Below are 21,620 nucleotides of genomic sequence, written 5' to 3'. Positions count from 1 at the left end.
CTGGAGATAAAGCAAATCAACTATGCTGATCTGTTCCAGTACTATTTATAACATACCTTTTATGTCTGTGACCGCTAGTAATGTGTTTTGTGCTCCTAATATGGATAATGGGCAGACACTCAGATACTTGCTGAATGATTAGAACCAAATGAAATGGTGATATTAGACCATTCTAATCTAAACAATATGGCATAGCCAGGTGTGGTGGTGTGTGCCTGTGGTCCCAGGTACTCGGGAGGCTGAGGTGGGAGGATCGCTTGAGCCTGCGAGGCGGAGGTTGCAGAGAGCCAAGATCACACCACTGCACTCCAGCATGGGTGACAGAGTGAGACCCCAGCTCAAAAAATAAATAAATAAAAAATTTAAAAAAAGGCAATTCCATAGTTTCCACTAAACACGAAACATTATGCTAGGTGTTACAATACATAACTCTAGCTGAGGAGCTAGGGAAGGCTTTACAGTTGAAGAAGCACTACAGCTGGGCCTTGAAGGACAGGTGGAAATTGGTAGAGGCTGGGCACAGTGACTAACGCTTATAATTCCAGCACTTTGGGAGGCCTGGGCAGGTGGAGTACTTGAGCTTAGCAGTTCAAGACCAGTCTAGGCAACATGGCAAAACCCCATCTCTACAAAAAATACAAAAATTAGCTGGGCATGGTGGTGTGCGTCTGTAGTCCCAGCTACTCAGGGGGCTGAGGTGGGAGAGTCGCTTGAGCCTGGGAGGTTGAGGTCGCAGTGAGCCAAGATTATGCCACTGCACTCCAGCCTGGTTGACATAGCCAGACCCTGTCTCGAAAAGAAATTTAAAAATAAAAATAAGAAAAGAAACTAGCCGGGCGTGGTGGCTCATGCCTGTAATCCCAGCACTTTGGGAGGCCGAGGTGGGCGGATCACGAGGTCAGGAAATCAAGACCATCCTGGCTAACACGGTGAAACCCCACCTCCACTAAAAATACAAAAATTAGCCGAGCATGGTGGCGGGCGCCTGTAGTCCCAGCTACTCAGGAGGCTGAGGCAGGAGAATGGCATGAACCCGGGAGGCGGAGTTTGCAGTGAGCCGAGATCGCACCACTGCACTCCAGCCTGGGCGACAGAGTGACACTCCATTTCAAAAAAAAAAAAAAAAACAGAAAAGAAAAGAAATTGGTAGAGAGATAGAAAGAAGGGTCTTTTAATAGATAACAATAATGGCCGGGGGCAGTGGCTCACGCCTGTAATCCCAGCACTTTGGGAGGCTGAGGCAGGTGGATTGCCTGAGCTCAGGAGTTTGAGACCATGCATGGGCAACATGGTGAAACTCCATCTCTACAAAAAATACAAAAATAACCAGGTGTGGTATCGTGCACCTGTAATCCCAGCCACTCGAGGGGCTGAGGTGGGAGGATTGCTTGAGTCCGGGAAGTGGAGGCTGCAGTCAGCTGTGTTCATACCACTGCACTCCAGCCTGGGACAAAGTAAGACTCTTGTCTCCAAAAACAACAATAATAAAAATGAAAATAATCATAAATAAAGAGGCACAGAAATCTAGCTAAGCAGAATTATTTCTTGTCTTAGGAGTAATGGTGAGAGACAAGACTAAGGTAGGGTTAGATCATGAAGAGACTTGAGTGCCATGTCATGAATTTTGGATTTTATTCAACAGGTGATGGGGAAACTACTGAAACGATGTGAACATCAAAGTCACATGATCAGGGTTGGGCTTCAAAAGACTCAACTCGCATGAGTGGGTAGAAATATTGGCAAAAAAGAAACCGGAAGCAGGAAAACTAGTTAGGATGATGTTAGAATAGTCTAAACAAAAGGTAATGAAGTCCTAAAGTAGGGCAGCGGCAGTGAAACTGGAACAGAAGTAATGACTACAAAAGACACTGCATACTATTAGAATACAGTCATACATTGCTTAATGAGGAAAATACATTCTGAGAAATGCATCTTTGTACAAACATCACACAGTATACTGACACGAACCTAGGCTACAAACCTGTACAGCATGTTGCTGTACTGAATACTGTGGCAACTGTAACACAATGGTAACTGTTTGTGTATCTAAACATAGAAAAGGTATAGTAAAAATACAATATTATAATCTTATGGGGTCATCATATAGGCAGTGCTTCGCCTCACAAAATTACAGCCAGATGAGGCAAACAGCCATTTTCCACTTAAAGAGAAAAAGGGAGCTCACATAGGTATTTACCAGGCATGAATAATAGGAGTAAGCTGTATAAATACTTTTGTTGGACATCTTACTATATTATGCATTCAACAATTATTTTTGAGTACCAAGCGCTGTACAAGGCTATCCCGTAGCAAAAAAAGGAAACACTATTATTTTATTCATTGAGCTTAGAGATATGGAAATTACACTATAGCAAACCTTTATGAACATTCCTACACTAATATGCAAATAACTTGTTCACTAAAATAAATTTTTGAGCTGGGTGAGGTTGCTCATGCCTGTAATCCCAACATTTTGGGAGGCCAAGGCGGGAGGATGGCTTGAGGCCAGTAGTTTGAGGCTGCAGTGAGCTATGAGCTATAACTGCCACTGCACTCCAGCATGGGCAATGGAGCAAGACTGTCTCAAAAAAAAAAAAAAAAAAAAAGACAATTTTCTTTGATATTAATCCTGATTATGTGCTTCCAGTTGAAATTCAAAGCCAATTGTTACAGACCAGTTTTCGCAGACTTCACTTCAATCTAAGTCATTACTCAGATTAAAAATCAAGTGAAAAAATACTTATTGAGTACCCATTTAATACAGACTTTGACGTAGATGTCATGAAAAATACATGTAAGATAATGATTTCCAAAAATGCCAGGAACAGGGGTGGGGGGGAAAAGAAAAAATGCCAAGAACTGAGCCCAGTAAAAAGTGCCCCCCCCACTTTTAATTAGGGAACAAACTGTAATTCATACTCTAAAAGATCTATGGCATGATTTTATTAGGGGATAAAAAACAAATTGATAAAATAATTTCAGAAATTGCTTATAAACAGGTTGAGGTAAATACAGATTTAGCCACTATTTACTCTACAAATGAAAATTTTGAAAACAGGAGCTGCAAAATTTGGGGTGATTTAAAAGAAAGCTAAAAATAATGGAACGAAAAGATCAGAGATCAGGAATCTTTTTTTTTTTTCTTTTAAGAGACAGAGTCTTGCTGTGTTGCCCAGGCTGGAGTGCAGTCACCTGATCATAGCTCATCACAGCGTCAAACTCCTAGGCTCAAGCAATCCTCCCACCGGTGCCTCCCAAAGTGCTGGGATTACAGGCATAAGCCACTGCGCCTGGCCCAAGCATTTCCACAAGCATTCAAAGTGACTCATTGCAAGTAGCCAGGGATAACACTTTGAAGAATCCTGCAGTGTTTTAACTCAACTAAGATTTTCAATTTGTAAACAAGATACACTGAACAGAGCAAGGTAAAATGCCTTACTCAAGTTTAGAGTTTCCCATTCCTGCCAGGCTGACAGAGTCATCTTCTTTCAATCCTGGGCCTTTGTTGCTTCTCAGGCCTCTCACATTATCTTGCTCTTACTGCCCTCCCTTCCCCCCTTTTTTTTTAGATAGGGCCTCTAATTGGCTCACTGAAGCCTCCACCTCCTGGCTCAAGCAATCCTCCAACATCAGCCTCCAGAATAGCTGGGACTACAGGTGCACACCACCACAATGGGCTAATTTTTTAAATTTTTTGTAGAGATGAGGTCTCACTATATTGCCCAGGTCATTCTCGGATTCCTGGGCACTCCTACCCACTTTCAAAGTCAGCTTCTGTGACAAGGCCTTTCATGCCCACCTGGGTCCACATCCAGTTGTATCATTAATTTTTTAAGTATATCTTTTTCCGTGACTGAAACAAAAAGCTCCCTGGGGAGAAACTGAGCTTTTACATTTGTATCCCTGTCACAGAGAGATATGCCCATATTGTATTCCTTTTTATGGCCTTCAATTTGTAAGCAGTGTCTTGCTTTTCTTCAATACTTAGCACAGTTAAAGGTATCTAATGAGTACCAAATGGCAGCTTGTACTTCTTTGCTCTGTAAAGCTGCCATTTTTCTAACTGTGGGTCATGTCTCACCGTCAAATGTGAAATGAATTTAGTGGGTCATGAACATTAAAGAAAAACCGAACAGTTTTATGTGTGTAATGTAATGTAAAATGTATTTCCTATTGTGGGTTGCAGTCAGAAAAGCTTGAAAGTCACAATTTTGTAAATGTTGGTTAAACTTCTCGAATACATCTTCAATATTTGGTAGATAAGGATACTTTCTCACCCAATTAACATTCAGCCATACAGTCTTCCCATTCTCCACTCCTCAAAGCTAACGCTAGGTTTACTTATTTACTCCCCACTTCCTTAACTCGAATGAAAATGAGGGGTAAGTCTTAAGTCTACTAAGCATTTTTCACAGTAATGTATAAGCATTCGCCAGAATCTGTATTCCTTCAGATGAGTCATTTGAGTGTTATAACGCACTTCGGATGGGTTCTTGGAGAACCTGTCTCTCTCAACTCAAGTTTATCTGAAATTTCTAGATGTCCCAAATAGGGCTTTGAAATTTTCACAATGTGCTTCATCCACATGGGTTTGTGCTGAACGTGTTTCTTTCAAGATCACCTTCTTTCCTTACCTTGGAGCAAGGTTCTCTATTTTCACCATAACATTACTTTGATAATTGGTAATTCTTGATAGTCTCCACAAATTTTTAAATTATTTATGTTCCAAATCAGTTCTATTTTCTCCTCTCCTAACTTATGGTAGTATTCACATTGACAAAGTTGTGCCTTTTCCAGGTTTCATATATATCTTGCATCTTCTTAATCAGCAGGCAAAACGTGAAGGCCTATCCAGGCCTCATAATACACTAACTGTGACCTGTCACATCTCTAATTTAGAGATTAGAGTTTGTTACCAACAAAACTCTTGTTAGTTTGAACTCAAACCCCATTTCCTCCAACAACTTTCCTAAAGCCCTCCAATGAAATGTCTCCTACCCTCCAAACCTCATTAACACTCAGTTGAAACCTCTTTAACACCTATCAGTCTATGCAAAATTCTAATTATTTATGAATCTGTCTCCTATACTACTCTCCAAGACTGACTCTATGTGTATACCTTGCACTGCCCTCCAAACACCAGAGTGCAAATTTCACATAGTAGGGCCTTCGTACTGGCTTACTGAATTGTACTGAAAAGGTGAAGAGCTTAATTAATTCGGTGGATATAAAAATAGGTTAGGTGCTGTTTCTAACTCTGCATACCCTCCATAGTCTCAATTTGCTCAAATGTAAAATATTTTAAAAAATACATAAAACTATGAAAGATATAATGGGAGAACCATGGGAATGGCAATGAAGAATGTAAACGTAAAACATGAAGGCCTAAGACAGACGTGATGCCCTCTGCAACTTCCACACGTGGCCCAGTAAATCGGTGCCTGAATTCCTCTCTCGGCTTTCACCATTCTGCCCTGTCATCTCCCTTTACTCTATTTCACAAATCTACCACGCCACAGAGTGTGCAAGAGACTCGTTCGTTGAACTCGCCTTAGCTCTTTCTCATAGGACCATACACCTCAAAGCATATTAGGTAACCGAACCCCCTCTTGCCTTGCTCCCGTTCCGGCCTCTGTTGGCCACATTTGCCAGAACACGAATGGGCAACCATTTCCCTTTAACAGTCCCAACTAAAATGGAAGCGCGTCTAGACCTGGACACCTTTAATCCTGTGTAAGCCCCAGAATTTCTAGGTCACCGTACTTCCTCCACTGGCTACTGTCTCAATGTGACTTGAGATAGACATCTGTCTTCCGAGCTCAGTCTTTCCACAACTTCCTAACACCACCTTAAGGTCCCATTACGCTCCACAGGCAGCCTACTCTGCAGGCCTCAAGGAAGGATGCTGTGCTTATTCTAGCGGTCAAGGTTCCCAAAGATGGCTTGACCTCTGGGCGCCTATCTGAACGGACCCCCAGACCTCCTAACTTCCTTCCTCGAAACTGGGCTTTCCCACTCGTCCTATACTTCCTGAGTTTCCCCCATTCCCCAAATAACATGACCACCTATCACCTCCTCCACTTGGGAGAGCTGCCACTCGGCTTTCGATTAAGCACTCTTTCCCTTCCCGGCTGGGGCGCGGCCTCCCCCAAGCTCGAGGGTCTCCACGCCCGCCCTTCGCCCGTTCTCTACTGCCGCTCATCCCATACTCACTTTGGGCTTCTCGGACAGTTTCTTCCGGTTCTTCTTCTTCTGTTCCTCGCTCCGGAGATTCTTCAGCAAGGCCAGGTCGTCGGGGGCCGCGGCCGGCGCGGCCGCCTCCTCCCGCTTGCGGGGCGGGCTCCTCCGCTTTTTGCGGGCGCCGGCGCAAGCCGCGGCCCAGCCGTAGCCCAGCAGAAACAGCAGCAGCAGCCCGAGCGCGCCCGTGCCCACCAGGATCACCCAGCCGGGGTACCGTTTCGGCTCCAGCCCCAGGTCGAGGCCCAGCTCGGTGCGCAGAAAGCCTAGGCCGACCGAGAGCATTTCCCGCAGCCGGGCCGAGCCCTCCTCGGCCTGCTGGGCCAGCTCGTCCTGCCAGCTCCGTGCAGCCATCTTCCCTCCCGTCAGAGGGACTCGCAGGATGACGCCGGGGCGCGGAGACGCAGTGGAATAGTCGAGGGAAGCGAGGAAGGGCCGGGCCGAGTAGCCTCAGGCCGAGCGCATCGCGGCCGTCCCTCGCGCCGGAGCCGGGGATCGGCCGCTGCCACCGCGGGGAGGGCGGAGGGGTCTCCCAGGTTCCCCGCTGTCAGCCTCACTCCGCCGCCGCCAGGAGACCCGGGAGGCGGGAGGGAGTGTCTCCAGTGGCGGCCGCTAAGCGGCGTCTCGGCGCCAGCGCCAGGCCCCGCTGTCCTCCCTCGGCGGAACAATGGCGGCTTGGGCCGCGATCCACGCCGCGCGCGGGGACGACCGTGGGTCACGTGGGCGCCAGTGGGCGGGGCGTGGGAGTCACGTGGGGGCGGGCGGGGTCGGGTGGGGCAAAGGCGCGGCCGGGAAGGTTGGAGGTGGTCGGATCGGGCCTGGTTAAGACGCGGCGTTGGGGACCCGTGACTGTAGACCAGAAGCTGGGAGGGGTTAATTGGCGGACGCCTCCGCGGGGTGGTTGGTGGCGCTGAGTTAGGAGACGTGGCGCAACGAATGAGTACAGGGGAGGGGCTCCGTGCAAGGCGGGGGTGGGGGGTAGGTAGGGCTGCAGCGCTAGGAACCGGGTCACCGGGTCTAGGTCAAAGTCGCCCTGGCAGGTATAGGGCTCTTCATGCCTTTTTCTGGAGTGTTGTTGAGGTGGAATCGCTTTTTCTCCCTGGGGGCGCCAGTTGGATCCTTGCAGAATGAGCTCAGCGGAGTCTGACGCCGAACACTGCTCTTCCGGGACCTAGGTTTAATTCACAAATTGGGTATTTCTCTCCAGGGTGTTTCTCTCCAGGGCAACTAATACACTGCGTGCCTATCAGTTGCCAGCCTGGCGAGGGCACGTTTGCGTCGTTTGGCTCATTCACTCTTGCTCTCTGTTGTTAGTCCCCAGAATTCAAAAGTTGGAAAGCCCGTGGGCGGCACTATACTTTTTCTACTAATTTGTAGCTTTAATAACACATAAGAGGAAGCACATTAGATTGTATTTACTTATGGAGGGAGCTTTCTCGTTACGTTTTATTTTAAGCTTTTCTACAACACTGCAAAAGGAGTTTCCAGAAATTCCATTTTTATATGCTGTGTTGACCATCTCTGGGATGCAGCTATAGAAGGAAACGAACTGCCTTTTCAGATTTTTTTTTTTTTTTTTTTTTTTGAGACTGAGTCTCGCTCTGTCGCCCAGGCTGGAGTGCAGTGGCACTATCTCCGCTCACTGCAAGGTCCACCTGCCGGGTTCAAGCCATTCTCCTGCCTCAGCCTCCCGAGTAGCTGGGACTATAGGCACCCGCCACCACGCCCGGCTAATTTTTTGTATTTTTAGTAGAGACGGGGTTTCACCGTGTTAGCCAGGATGGTCTTGATCTCCTGACCTCGTGATCCGCCCGCCTCGGCCTCCCAAAGTGCTGGGATTACAGGCGTGAGCCACCATGCCCGGCCTTCAGGTTTTAATTATAAGGGAAATGTTTGAAGGCTGCCTTAGGGTTTTAAGATTATATTTTGCTATAAGGAAACTCTGTATTTTATCGGTAAATGATCATTAGCGTGTAAGCAACTGTCTTAAGTGAACTAAATACAGGCTTTCTCAAGGAATACAACAGGGGTAATATTAATAACCACCAAATACCAAAAATGTATTTTGACCTATTTTGCAACAGTGTCGTAATGCATATTGTGATTCATGTGTGGGAGTTTTGTAAATAATAAAAGTATACTACTCCTGCCGAGACTTGTAATTAAAGACTAAATTAAATTAGGAGGCCAAAAACTTAGAAAATGTTATTGGGATCTGCTTTAACTCTAAAAGTTTCCAAATTCCATTTATATTTGTGAAATAAGATTTCTACACGTGTTTTGGTTCTAGAGATGTGAAGGGTCATGATTTTCCTAAGAAGTTCCACTGACTATTCTGACCATTCTAGATAAACATCTGTGAATTTTTTATTTTTTATTTTATATTTTTTGAGATGGAGTCTCGCTCTGTTGCCCAGGCTGCAGTCGCCCTGACTTCGTGATCCGCGCGCATGGGCCTCCCAAAGTGCTGGGATTACAGGCTTGAGCCACCGCTCCCGGCCCACCTGTGAATTTTCAAATTAAACTATTACAATAATGGCTGGTGCGGTGGCTCACGCCTGTAATCCCAACACTTTGGGAGGCCGAGGCAGGCGGATTGCTCGAGCTCAGAGTTTGAGACCAGCCTGGCCAACATAGCGAAACCCTGTCTCTACAAAAAATACAAAAATTAGGCGGGCGTAGTGACACCCGCCTGTAAGCCCAGCTACTCGGGAGGCTGAGGCAGGAGAATCGCTTGAACCTGGGAGGCGGAGGTTACAGTGAGCCAAGATCACGCCACTGCACTCCAGCCTGGGTAACAGCGAAAGTCTGTCTCAAAAAAAAAGAAGAAAAAAATTACAATAATAGTAGTTGGGGGCCGGGCGCGGTGGCTCACGCCTGTAATCCCAGCACTTTGGGAGGCCGAGGCGGGCGAATCACGAGGTCAGGAGATCAAGACCATCCTGGCTAACGCGGTGAAACCCCGTCTCTACCAAAAATAAAAAAAAATTAGCCGGTCGTGTTGGCAGGCGCCTGTAGTCCCAGCTACTCGTAGTCCCAGCTACTCGGGAGGCTGAGGCAGGAGAATGGCGTGAACCCGGGAGGCGGAGCTTGCAGTGAGCCGAGATCGCGCCACTGCACTCCAGCCTGGTGACAGAGCGAGACTACGTCTAAAAAAAAAAAAAAAAAATAGTAGTGGGGTTCGCCAGTCCCTTTGGCAGCCTACCGAGTATTGATTCAGTAAAATCAATCACCTTCTTTTTTTCTGTCCTTTAATCTTAACAATAGAAAACAAACAAAAATATATTTTAAAAGCAAAAATAAGGTAATACACTATTCAGTTTTTTGCACTTAAGGTAGCCATGAATATTTATGTGAAGTTATAAAGCCCACCAGGAATATACCTGTAGTCCCAAAATGTTAGGTTTATTCATTTGCAATAGGATGGAGTTTAGGTAAAATTTAAATGAAGCAATGCTTTGAAAGACTCAAAGCAGGCCGAGCACGGTGGCTCACACCTGTAATCCCAGCACTTTGGGAGGCCAAGGCAGGTCGATCACCTGAGGCCAGGAGTTCGAGACCAGTCTGGGCAACATGGCAAAACCCTGTCTTTTGTAAAAATGCAAAAAATGCTGGGCGTGGTGAAACACGCCTGTAATCCCAGCTACTCAGGTGGCTGAGGCATGAAAATAACTTGAACCCAGAAGATGGAGGCTGCAGTGAGCTGAGATCGTGCCACTGCACTCCAGCCTGGGTGACAGAAGGAGATTCTGTCTCAAAACAAAACAAAAAACCCCTCAAATTGAAGTGGTGCCATATGTAAAGAAGTTAATATCAAGTCTGGCCTAAATAGAGTGGGAATTCTAATTTCTTGTAAATGACAAAGTTAAGCTGTTGTGTATGAAACCCTTTACCTGAAGCTCTGCACCTGGTTGGAAATAAGGACTGCTTTTTCTGGGAGTGACCCATGCAGTGGAATATGACCCAGAAATAAAAAGGAATGAACTATGAATACATGTAACAACATGGATTATGCTGAGTGAAAGAAGCCAGATAAAAAAGAGTACATGGTGTATGATTCCATTTACATAAAACTTGAAAATGCAAAGTAATCTATAGTGACAAAGCAAATCAGTGATTCCTTGGGGATGGGGGTGGAGGGTGGTGGGAGGAAGGAGAAATGGGAGAGAGGGAGGGATTACCAAGGGGTACCAGGAAACCCTTGGGTGTGATGGATATGTGCATTATTTTGATTGTGGTAATGGTTTTATGGGTATATATTTCAAAATTTATCAAATTATATAAAGTATTGTTTAATTCCTGTCTATCATACTTGAATAAAGCAGTTCAAAAAAAGATTTTAAAAAGTCACATATAGTTACAGTGAAGATCTAGTATCTGATAGCACAACAGGATGTCTATAGTCAACAATAATTTATTGTACATTTAAAAATAAAAATATAATTGGGTTGTAACACAAATGATAAATGCTGAAGTGATGGAAACTCCATTTACCTTGATGTGTCTATTATGAATTGTATGCCTGTATCAAAATGTCTCACGTACCCTATAATATATACGTCTACTATGTACCCCAAAAAATTAAGAAATAAAATGACTCATAGAACTCAGATCCTACAAGAGTGAGATGTTCCATTTTCAATGTTGAGATTTCAAAGTTTTTGCCAAACTATGATTTTAAAGAACAAGGTTTCTCAACACTATATCCTTGATGTTCATTAACAAAAACTTTTTTTTTTTGAAATGGAGTTTCACTGTTTTTGCCCAGGCTGGAGCGCAATGGCGTGATCTTGGCTCACTGCAACCTCTGCCTCCCAGGTTTAAGCGATTCTTTTGCCTCAGCCATCCGAGTAACTGGGATTACAGTTACTCGAATACAGTTACACCACGCCCGGCTAATTTTTTGTATTTTTAGTAGAGACAGGATTTCACCATGGTCAGGCTGGTCTTGAACTTCTGACCTCAGGTGATCCGCCCGCCTGGGCCTCCCAGAGTGCTGGGATTACAGGCATGAGCCACTGCGCCCGGCCACAAAAACATTTTTTAATGAGTTTGCACAATATTCACTTAAAGTATCACTTGTAATGGCAAGATATTGTCTGTCTCTGATTTAATATAATTTATTGTATAGTTAGATTATTGACAGGATTTTTTTTTTTTTTGCCATTAAATGCAGTTCTGTCATGAATATGTTTGTAACTAAATCTTTGTGAATATCCATGATTACTTCCTGAGATGGAGTAGTGGTGCTGTAATTGCCTGAGCCATAGCTCACACTTTGTGAATTAAATACTTTCAGTTTGAAAATGTTAGGGGACATGAAGTGCTACTTAATGCCCTTCATTTTATTGATGAGGAAAAGGGAGCTTCAAAGGGTCAAGTGTTATGCCCTAGAGTCTTGAGTGACAGAGCCCAAACAGGAACTCAGACCTCCCACTGCACTTGACACTTGATCACTCCTCTTTTTCAGTATACTGTGCAGTCAATTATTGGGATTAGTGTGCATATTAGTTTGCTGGGGCTGCCATGACAAAATACCACATACTGGGTCATCTAAACAACAGAAGTTTTTTTCCTCACAGTTCTGGAGCTGGTAGTCCAAGTTACGTGGCAGCCTAGTTGGGTTCTGGTGAGAGCCCTCTTCCTGGTTGCAGAAACAGCTTATGTGATGGCTGGTGAAAGAAAAATGATGGCTTGGGTCTTCAAAATGTAGATTTTTGCCATTGTGAACTACCGGGTCACAGAGTTACACACCTAGGAGAATGATTTTATGGTAAAGCAGGGAACTATAGTTGAGTGTGCCAAGAATTTTAAGACACAGTCCGGAAAGGGTTATTCTCAGAATAAAGGAAGAATTAGTAAATAACTAAACTGCCTGCAGAAGTATGCTCAGAATCCTAAGCTAGTTTGTAAATGTGTTGCTGCGAGGGCCAAGATGTTTCCTTTAGGAGATCAGAAGATAAGCTAAGAATCTGTATGGATCTAAAAGTTAGATTTTATCAATTGTACCTCAAGGGAACATCAGGGTGGGGGCTGGGGGAAGCATGGAGGCTGTGAAAGTGATAACAAAAGTGAAAGTTATGGTATACTCATTCAGTAGAATGCATATGTGGTAAGAATATAAAACCATGCATGGGAATAATGAACACCAAATTTGAGATAGTGATTATTTCTAGGAAGAGTGGGAGAGAAATGGGATAAGTGAAAAGTATACAAGGGAGCTACAAATATATAATGTTTTATCTCTTAAACTAGGTTAAGAGTTATGAATACACGGGTACTCCTTATCTCTACTTTTTGTATGCCTAAAATACTTTGTAATTACATTTAAGTGACAATAATTAAATGACAGCTGAGTGTGGTGGCTCAAGCCTGTAATCCCAGCACTTTGGGAGGCTGAGGCAGGCAGATTGCTTGAGCAGAGGAGTTCAAGACCAGCTTGGGCAACATGGCGAAACCCTGTCTCTATAAAAAGTAGAAAAATTAGCTGGGCATGGTGGTACACTCCTGTTGTCCCAGCTACTTGGGAGGCTGAGATGGGAGGATCACCTGAGCCCGGGGAAGTCGAGGGTACAGTGAGCTGAGATCTTGCCACTGCACTCCAGCCTGGGTGACAGAGTGAGACCTTGTCTGGGAAAAAAAAAAAAGGGTATTTGCACTCTGTTTTGCACTGTTTTCTCTTTTTCTTTCTTTTTTTTTTCTTTTTTTGAGATGGAGTCTCACTCTGTTGCCCAGGCTGGAGTGCAATGGCACGATCTCAGCTCACTGCAACCTCCGCCTCTGGGTTCAAGCAATTCTCCTGCTTCAGCCTCCTGAGTAGCTGGGATTACAGGCATGAGCCACCATGCTTGGCTAATTTTTGTATTTTCGGTGGAGACGGGGTTTCACCATGTTGGCCAGGCTGGTCTCGAACTCCTGGCCTCAAGAGATCCACCTGCCTCGATCTCCCAAAGTGCTGGGATTACAGGTGTGAGCCCCCTGCCGGGTTTACTCTGTTTTTTTTCAAGTAAGGTCCTGTGTTTTTGGTTAATCAGTCTCCTTGGGTCATTTATTCAGTAATTCCTTTACCAGATTTCTATTAAATCCCAACTCTTAAAGGAAGCAAATCTCTCAAAAACTAGTTAGGCTTCTTTGGGAAGTTGAGGCAGGAGGAATGCTTGAGTCCAGGAGTTCAAGGTCATAGTATACTATGATCGCACTTATGAATAGCCACTATGAATAGCCCAGGCAACACAGTGAGATCTAGTCTCAAAAAAAAAAAAAAAAAAAAAAAAAGAAAAGAAAACCAAACCACACACACACACACACACAAAACAAAAACACACACACACCAAACAAATACCTAGTGAGGGCAATGGAGCCTTCCTTAATACAAGGGAGTGTGGTTCTAGTAAATTGATTTGAGCCTACGGATGGTAGTGGATGCTGCAGTGCATCTCCTGGATCGCTCTTCAGGAATGAAAGACTTATTCTCTAACTCTGGGAAACATCCAGAAGACATCCCTAAGCTGTCATACTTTAGGGGAGATTACTGAGGAAAACTTCTTCAGCCAAAGTCACGCCTCCTTCTGGGGATAACCCGCATCCAATGGACTGATCATCCTGGGGAAGAGGATTTAAAGTCCTGGCCTTCTTAACTCAATTTGGAAAGATCCCAAGGACCATCCCAGCCCAGAGCACTGCTTAGCTGAGGACTCTTGGTACATCTCAACTCAGCTCTCCCTCTGCCCAATCCTAGTTCCTTCTCCTTCCACTGGCATTGGTTCCAGGAGCACTTCCTAATGTTGTCCTGCTTGCTGATCTGCCTGAAAGTCTGCCTCCCAGACAACCAACCTGTAACAGGGGTGATGAGGTAATTGAAAAGTGTTTTATATCACTGAGGAGAGAGGTTATTATTTACACATGGATGTAGTAGAACGCTAAGTGCAATATGTTTGGGTTACGTCTTGAAGGATGAATTAGGATATTGCTAAGAAGAGAAGGAAGAGAGGATGGAGAGGAATTTCCAAGCATGGGACCAGCAAAAGCAAAGGCTTGGGGACAGGAGAGAACGTGGTATGTCTGGATTATGAGAGACCTGTTGTGTAACTAGTAATAAAGTGCATAGCATTTGGTGAGGGAGTGAAGAAGAGGGAACTGTCAAGAATAACTCCTAGGTTTCTCACTTCCAGTTTTACAGATGGTGGTGCCTTTCACTGAAGTAGGGAATGTTGGGAAAGAACTAAGTTTTACAAGCCAAGATTGGTTTTCTACACATTGATTTTGAGAAGTACAAATAAGCAGATGGATATGTGTGTAGACCCCAAAGTGGTGATCAGAGTTGGGGGTATCTCTTGGTTTCCTTGCTCCAGCTTTTCATCCCTTAATAATTTGATGCTCTCTGTAGGCACTGCCTCTTGCAGTACCTACATGATCTTCTGAATGCATGGAATTTATTTCGTTGCTTTTTCTAGTTTGTTCTCGCTCGTTTTTTATATCTCAAATGAAATGTCATTTTCTCCCAGAAGCTGTGCCCAACCACTAGATCAGGTCATTTCCTCATCTTACGGATTTTCATAGTATCATAAACTTTCATAGTATTTGTCAAAATCATAATTAACATTTATTCATGTAATTATTCTCTGTCTCCTTCTGACTAGAATTTTCATGAGAACAGGAACTGTGTCTGTTTTTGCTCACCTTTGTACCATATCCTATACTTAGCATAATGCCTAGCACGTGGTAGGTGCTCAGAATATGTTTGAAAGAATAGTTTATATTAATGTTAATATGAATAAAAAAGACTAATAGCTATTTACACATGGCGCAAAGCTTTTTCTCTAATTTAATGCATCAGTTAATATTTTTTTTTTTTTTGAGTTGGAGTTTAGCTCTTGTTGCCCAGGCTGGAGTGCAATGGCGTGATCTTGGCTCACTGCAACCTCCACCTCCCGGGTTCAAGCAATTCTCCTGCCTCAGCCTTCCGAGTAGCTGGGATTACAGGCATGCGCCACCACGCACGGCTAATTTTGTATTTTTAGTAGAGACGGGGTTTCACCATGTTGGTCAGGCTGGTCGTGAACTGCCGACCTCAGGTGATCCGCCAGCTTCAGCCTCCCAAAATGCTGGGATTACAGGCATGAGCCACTGCGCCCGGCCATCAGTTAGTATTTTGTGGCAGAAAGACTCTCAGATTTCCGCCAGTTACCCCTACCTCCTAGTATTTATATCCTTGTGTAATCCTGTCCCCATGCATATGTGAGGAACCTGTGGCTTGCTGTAACCAATAAAATATGGCAAAAGGAGATGGGATGTTACTTCCATCATGATATTACATAAAATTGGTGTTCCTATCTTGCTAGTAGACTATTTTTCTCTTTCCCTTGCTGGCTTTGGCGAAGTAAATATCCATCAGAAGAGGCCCATGTAGCAAGAACTGAGGGTGACCTCCTACCAGCAACCAGCAAGGAAGCAAGACCCTCAGCCTAGTGACCCAGAAAGAACTGAATCCTGCCGGCAACCTCATGTGTTTGGAAACAGATCACTACCTGGTTGGTCATCAGATGACTCCCCAGTCCTGGCTAACACTTTCTGAGAGACCCGAAAACAAAGGAGCAGGCACAGCTGTTCCCATATTCCTGACTCACAAAAACTATGAAATAGTAAATGTGCATTTGTTTTAAGCTGCTAAATTTGTGGTAACATTGTTACATAGTGAGAGAGAACTGGTTTTGGTATTGTGGTAGTTGGGAGTGCCATGCTGCTATAAATAATACCAAAATATGTGGAAGTCGCTTTGAAACCAAGGAATAGTAAGAAGGTGGAATAATTTTGAGGAGCATGATAAAGTCCAAATTGCTTGAACATACTGTTAGTAGAAACTTTAAAGGCTTTAAAGGACTTTATGGACTTTAGAAACACTCCCAAGTTCAAAAAGAAATGAGGAGCGTGTTTTTAGAAACTGGAGGAAGGGATATATCTTTGTTATGTAATGGCAGAAAATGTAGTCTAATGTCTCCTGCAATTATGTGGGAAGCAGAACATGTAAGTCCTGGGTTTGGTTATGTAGGAATGGATATTTCAAAGCAAAGTGTTGAAGGCCCCACTGGATTTCTTCTTAATATTTATAGCAAAATATGAGAGGAGAGAAATAAATGGAGAGAACTATAAAACAAAAGGAGTTAGGACTTGATGACTTTGAAAATACTCAGTCTCTTCAGAGCAGAGAATATGCTAGAACAAGAAATGGCTTCCAAGCACTGTCAAGAAAAATGGCAGAGAGGCTGGGCGTGGTGACTCATGCCTGTAATCCCAGCATTTTGGGAGGCTGACGTGGGAGGATTGCTTGAGCCCAGAAGTTTGAGACTAGCCTGGGCAACATAGCAAGACTCCATCTCTACAAAAAATAAAAATTAGCTGGGTATGGTAGTGAGCATCTGTAATCCCAGTTACTTGGGAGGCTAAGGCAGGAGGATCTCTTGGGCCCAGGAGTTTGAGATTACTATGATGAGCTATGATTTCACCACTGCCCTCCAGCCTGGGCAACAGAGTGAGACCCTAAAAAAAAAAAAAAAAAAAACGAAAAAAGGAAAAAAAAGAAAAATGAATGGCAGAGGAAATGTTGGAGGTGTGACTGTGTAGCCTTTTGTTAAAATCTCAGGAAGATGAACGAATCAGTATTCAGTTACATAAAAGGCCCTTGAAAGAGACTAAGAGTGTGTCTCAAGGACCTTTTCAATGAAACCACAGGTCTTCTAGGAAGTTTAAGGACATTGTTCTCAGCAAAATCAACAGGAGCCCAAGGTAGAAAAAGATCTTACCTAGATGAGATTTTTGGATGTGGCTTTTATCCAATGGAGTGAATGCCAATGAAATTCACAGAAGGCCTACAAAGTTTTTAAGAAAATTGTATCACCAAAAACACTGCCAGTTTGGACTGAAGGGGACAGAAAGAGTAGCAAATGAAAAGAAGTCATTGGACTTCCAAAATTCTATTAGCAGGAAGCAGCATAAGAAAACCACTGAGCATCAAACTTTACACCTTTCATGAAAAGAAAGGGAGACTCAGAAGGCAGAACCAGGAGCATAGAGGGTGGAGCCAAGATCCACAGAAAATTATTTCCATACATTGAAACCTAATCAAAGAACTTCCAATATTTGCTGAGTTGCATTTCAGAATTGCTATGGACCACGGCCTTTATACTTCACATTTCCTTCCTTTTTCTATTTTTTTAGAGACAGTGTCTCACTCTAGGTCTTACTTAGGCTGGAGTGCAATGGTGCCATCACAGCTCACTGCAGCCTTGACCTCCTGAGCTCCAGTGATCCTTCTGCTGTAGCCTCCTGAGTAGCTGGGACTATAGGTGTGCACCACCAGGACTGGCTAGTTTTTAAAATTTTTTGTAGAGACGAAGTCTTGCTATGTTTCCCAGGCTGGTCTCAAACTCCTGGCCTCGAGCAGTTCTCCTTCCTTGGCTTCCCAAAGTGCACGTAGTGTGTACTTTGTCTACAACTAAAATAAGAACACTCCCTATTGACCGGATGTGGTGGCTTACACCTGTAATCCCAACACGTTGGGAGGCCAAGGAGGGCGGATCACTTGAACCCAGGAGTTCAAGACTAGCCTGGGCCACATAGGGAGACTCTGTCTTTACAAAAAATACAAAAAATTATCCGGGTGTGGTGGTGTGCACCTGTAGTCCTAGCTACTGGGGAGGCAGAGGTGGGAGGATCACCTGAGCCCCTGGGAAATCAAGGCTGCAGTGAGCTGAGATCGCACCACTGCACTCCAGCTTGGGCTATGGAGTGAGGCCCTGTCTCAAAAAAAAAAAAAAAAAAGTTGATACAGTGGCTCATGCCCAGAATCCCAGCACATTTGGGAGGCTGAGGCAGGAGGATCACTTAAGCCCAGGAGTTTGGGACCAGTCTAGGCAACATGGGCGAAACCCCGCCTCTACAAAGAATAAAAAAGTTAGCCGGGCATGGTAGTGTCGTGCACGTGTGGTCCCAGCTTACTTGGGAAGCTGAGGTGGTAGAATTGCTTTAGTCTGGGAGATCAAGGCAGCAGTGAGCCAACATTGTGCCACTGCACTCCAGCTGGGTGACAGAGCCAGACGCTGTCTCAAAAAAAAAAAAAAAAAAAAAAGAGGAAGAAGGAGAAGGAGAAGAAGGGGAAGAAGAAAAAGCCTGCCTTTGGAGAATTTTACTTAACAGGAGCTGAGGGATGTTAATAGAGAATAGTGCCTAAGTCTGGTGTGAACAAGAGTAACAGGATGTAGTAATTCAGGCTGCCATAACAGAATACCACCGACTGGGTGATTTAAGCAGCGGACATTGATTTTCTCACAGTTCTGGAAGCTGGAAGTCCAAGATCAAGATACCTCCAGGATTAGTTTCTCCTGGCCTCTTTCCTTGGCTTGCAGATGGCTGCCTTCTTGCCATGTCCTCACATGGCCTTTCCCCTGTGTGTCCTTGGAGAGAAAGAGAGACAGAGAGGTCCCTGGGGTCTCTTCCTCTTCCTGTGAGGACATCAGTGGTGTCAGATTAGGGACCCACCCTTATGAACTCATTTAAGCTTAAAGACTGTGTCTCTAAATACAGTCACATTGGGGGGTTAGGACTTCAAAATATGAATTTGTGGGTGGGAGGATACACTGCAGTTAATAACATAGGATAAGATCCAGGACTATTCTATAGTCTCTGAGAACAAGTATGTAATAAAACTAGTTTGCCAGCATCCCTTGCTAGAACATATGCTCCGCTGGGGCAGGAAGGGTGTCTGACTTGTATAATATGGTACTCACAGCACTTACTGCAGTGCCTATTCATGTAAATATGTATTGAATGAATGAATTAGTGAATGTGGTATTGGAAAGTGGGTGCAAAGAAGGCTATCTCAGTGGTCTGAGATGTGAGGTACCCCAAGTACCTAAATTCATTCAGTGGTGGTGGGAATGAAGAGAAAGGCTGACAATGAATGGCAATAAGCAGTGACAGAAGTGGGATAAAGTGGAGGGAAGAATCATGGGTGTGTAATGCTCTGTGACTAAGTGACCTGGTGATCACTGTCCTATTAGTGAAAATAGAGAAACTGAAAAGTTAGTTCATTACTACTAATCCTCACTTTGAAATGAGATTACTGTCATTAATTTAGGACTTATTCATGATCTGTAAAACTGAATGTTCTCATAGCTTCTCCTAGATGTTCCCCGAATGTTCTCTAAGACGTGATTTCTCTCCCCTCCAGCAACATTCAGGGACCCTGTATTCTTACCACTCTTACCCTACTTTGGTAGCCCAAAGAGAATTATAAGTACTAGGCTGGGCAAGGTGGCTCACACCTGTAATCCCAGCACTTTGGGAGGCGGAGGTGGGCAGATGACTTGAGCTCAGGAGTTCAAGATCAGCCTGGACAACAGGGTGAAACCCTGTCTCTATAAAATACAAAAAAATTAGCTGGATAAGGTGGTGCATGCCTGCAGTCCCTGCTACTTGGGAGGCTGATATGGGAGGATCACTTGAGCCTGTGGAGGTCGAGGCTGCAGTGAGCTGTGATGGTGCCACTGCACTCCAGCCTGATAGAGCGATAGAGTAAAATCCTGTCTCAAAGCAACAACAACAAAGAAAATTATAAGGGCTAGAAATACACATTTCTTCTTTTATTTTTCTTTTTTATTATTTTATTTGTTTTGAGAGAGGGCCTCCTTCTGTCACCCAGGCTGGAGTGCAGTGGTGCAATCATGGCTCACAGTAGCCTTGACCTCCCAGGCCCAAGTGATCTTCCTATCTCAGCCGCCCAAGTAGCTGGGACCACAGGTGCGTGGCACGACGCCTGACTAATTTTTTTATTTTTGTAGAGGCTGGGTCTCCCTGTGTTTCCCAGGCTGGTCTCGAACTCCTTGGCTCAACCAGTCCTCCCACCTCAGCCTCCCGAAGTGGTGAGATTACAGGTATTACAAAGTGGTGAGATTACACTGCGCCCACCTCTCCTAGTAATACTACTTGTTTTATTTGTGGTAGCTATAGTAGAAATAGAAATATGGTCATTGGCTGGGCATGGTGGCTCATGCCTGTAATCCCAGCACTTAGGGAGGCCAAGGCGGTCAGATCACTTGAGGTCAGGAGTTTGAGACCTGCCTGACCAACATGGCAAAACCCTGTCTCTACTAAAAATACAAAAGTTTAGCTGGACGTGGTAGTGGGCACCTGTTGTCCCAGCTACTCGGGAGGCTGAGGCAGGAGAATTGTTTGAACACAGAAGGTGAAGTTGCAGTGAGCCGAGACTGCACCATTGCACTCCAACCTGGGCTATGGAGCAAGACTCTGTCTAAAAAAAAAAGAAAAAAAAGAAAAAGAAAAAGAAAAAGAAAAAGAAATTATGGTCATGTTGGGTATCACAATGACATAAAACTTCTAGGTACTAGTGCTCTTAATTTCAAGATTATTTCTCTTGTCTTCACTTCTTCCTTGTATTTATAATCCTGAGAGAATGACTCAAAACTAACTTTCTCAGTTCTCTAGCTGAGTTATTTATGAATGGAAATTTGCATCTAATGGCATTCTACTTTCTGAAAGAGCTCATAATTACAATAATTCCAGTTTTCTTGAACTTTTTGAATATAACTCTTATGAACATTTCTTTTGAATATATCTCTATGAACAGACTATTCTTAGCTAACTTTAAAACTGAAACTGAAGGCCAGGTGCAGTGTCTCACGCCTGTAATCCCAGCACTTTGGGAGGCCGAGGCGGGTAGATCACTTGAGGTCAGGGGATCGAGACCAGCCTGGGCAATATGGTGAAACCCCCTCTCTACTAAAAAGACAAAAAATAACCAGGAATGGTGGCATGCACCTGTAGCCCTAGCTACTAAGGAAGCTGAGGCAGAAGAACTGCTTGAACCTGGGAGGTGGTGGTTGCAGTGAGCTGAGATCGCAGCCACTGCACTCCAGCCTGGGTGACAGAGTGAGACTCTGTCTCAAAACAAAAACAAAAACAAAAACAAAACAAACAAAAAACAAAGCCTGAAACTCAAAAGATTGTCAAATGTAGATTTAGAGTAGCTGGGTAACATCTGCTAATAGGAGTTAGCCCCAAGAAATTACTTATTATGAATGATTGGAATGCTTTCTTCTAGCCTTTGCCCTAGCTGCTCCAAAAGGGCAAAAACCAAATTCAGTATTTAGACACACTCCCCTTCCAGACTGTGTTAATGTTCTTTATGAGTAGGCAGCATTTTGCACAAATGCTGCCTACTCACAAATCCTTGAGAAAAGGATTTGCTCATTGGGTTAGAACTTTTATAATTAGCTGATACAATGACCATTTTGAACTACTGCATCATGTTAATGCCCATCAATTTTAGTAAAGTTACTATCTTTGTATAAAAATTTGTATAATTCTTT

General features: G+C 44.1%; 1 protein-coding gene across 4 annotated transcripts in view; it reads right to left on the bottom strand.

The window, feature by feature from the left end:
• The window catches only part of MTDH (metadherin), an 85,591-nt gene extending 78,185 nt beyond the window's left edge, over positions 1–7,406 (bottom strand). The window contains exon 1 of one of the 4 annotated variants that reach the window (XM_002819305.6): positions 6,214–7,406. In XM_002819305.6, the coding sequence (XP_002819351.3) occupies positions 6,214–6,591 (378 nt within the window). In that variant the 5' untranslated portion in view covers positions 6,592–7,406. The remainder of the gene's footprint in view (positions 1–6,213) is intronic. The other 3 variants (XM_009243973.4, XM_054519189.2, XM_054519191.2) reach the window with 3 other exon arrangements.
• Positions 7,407–21,620: the final 14,214 nt, after the last annotated feature.

Source organism: Pongo abelii, chromosome 7 (assembly GCF_028885655.2).
Source record: "Pongo abelii isolate AG06213 chromosome 7, NHGRI_mPonAbe1-v2.0_pri, whole genome shotgun sequence".
In the NCBI taxonomy this organism is placed as follows: domain Eukaryota; kingdom Metazoa; phylum Chordata; class Mammalia; order Primates; family Hominidae; genus Pongo; species Pongo abelii.
Note: the sequence above shows the minus strand (reverse complement) of the source record. Positions and strands in the feature narration are given on the sequence as shown.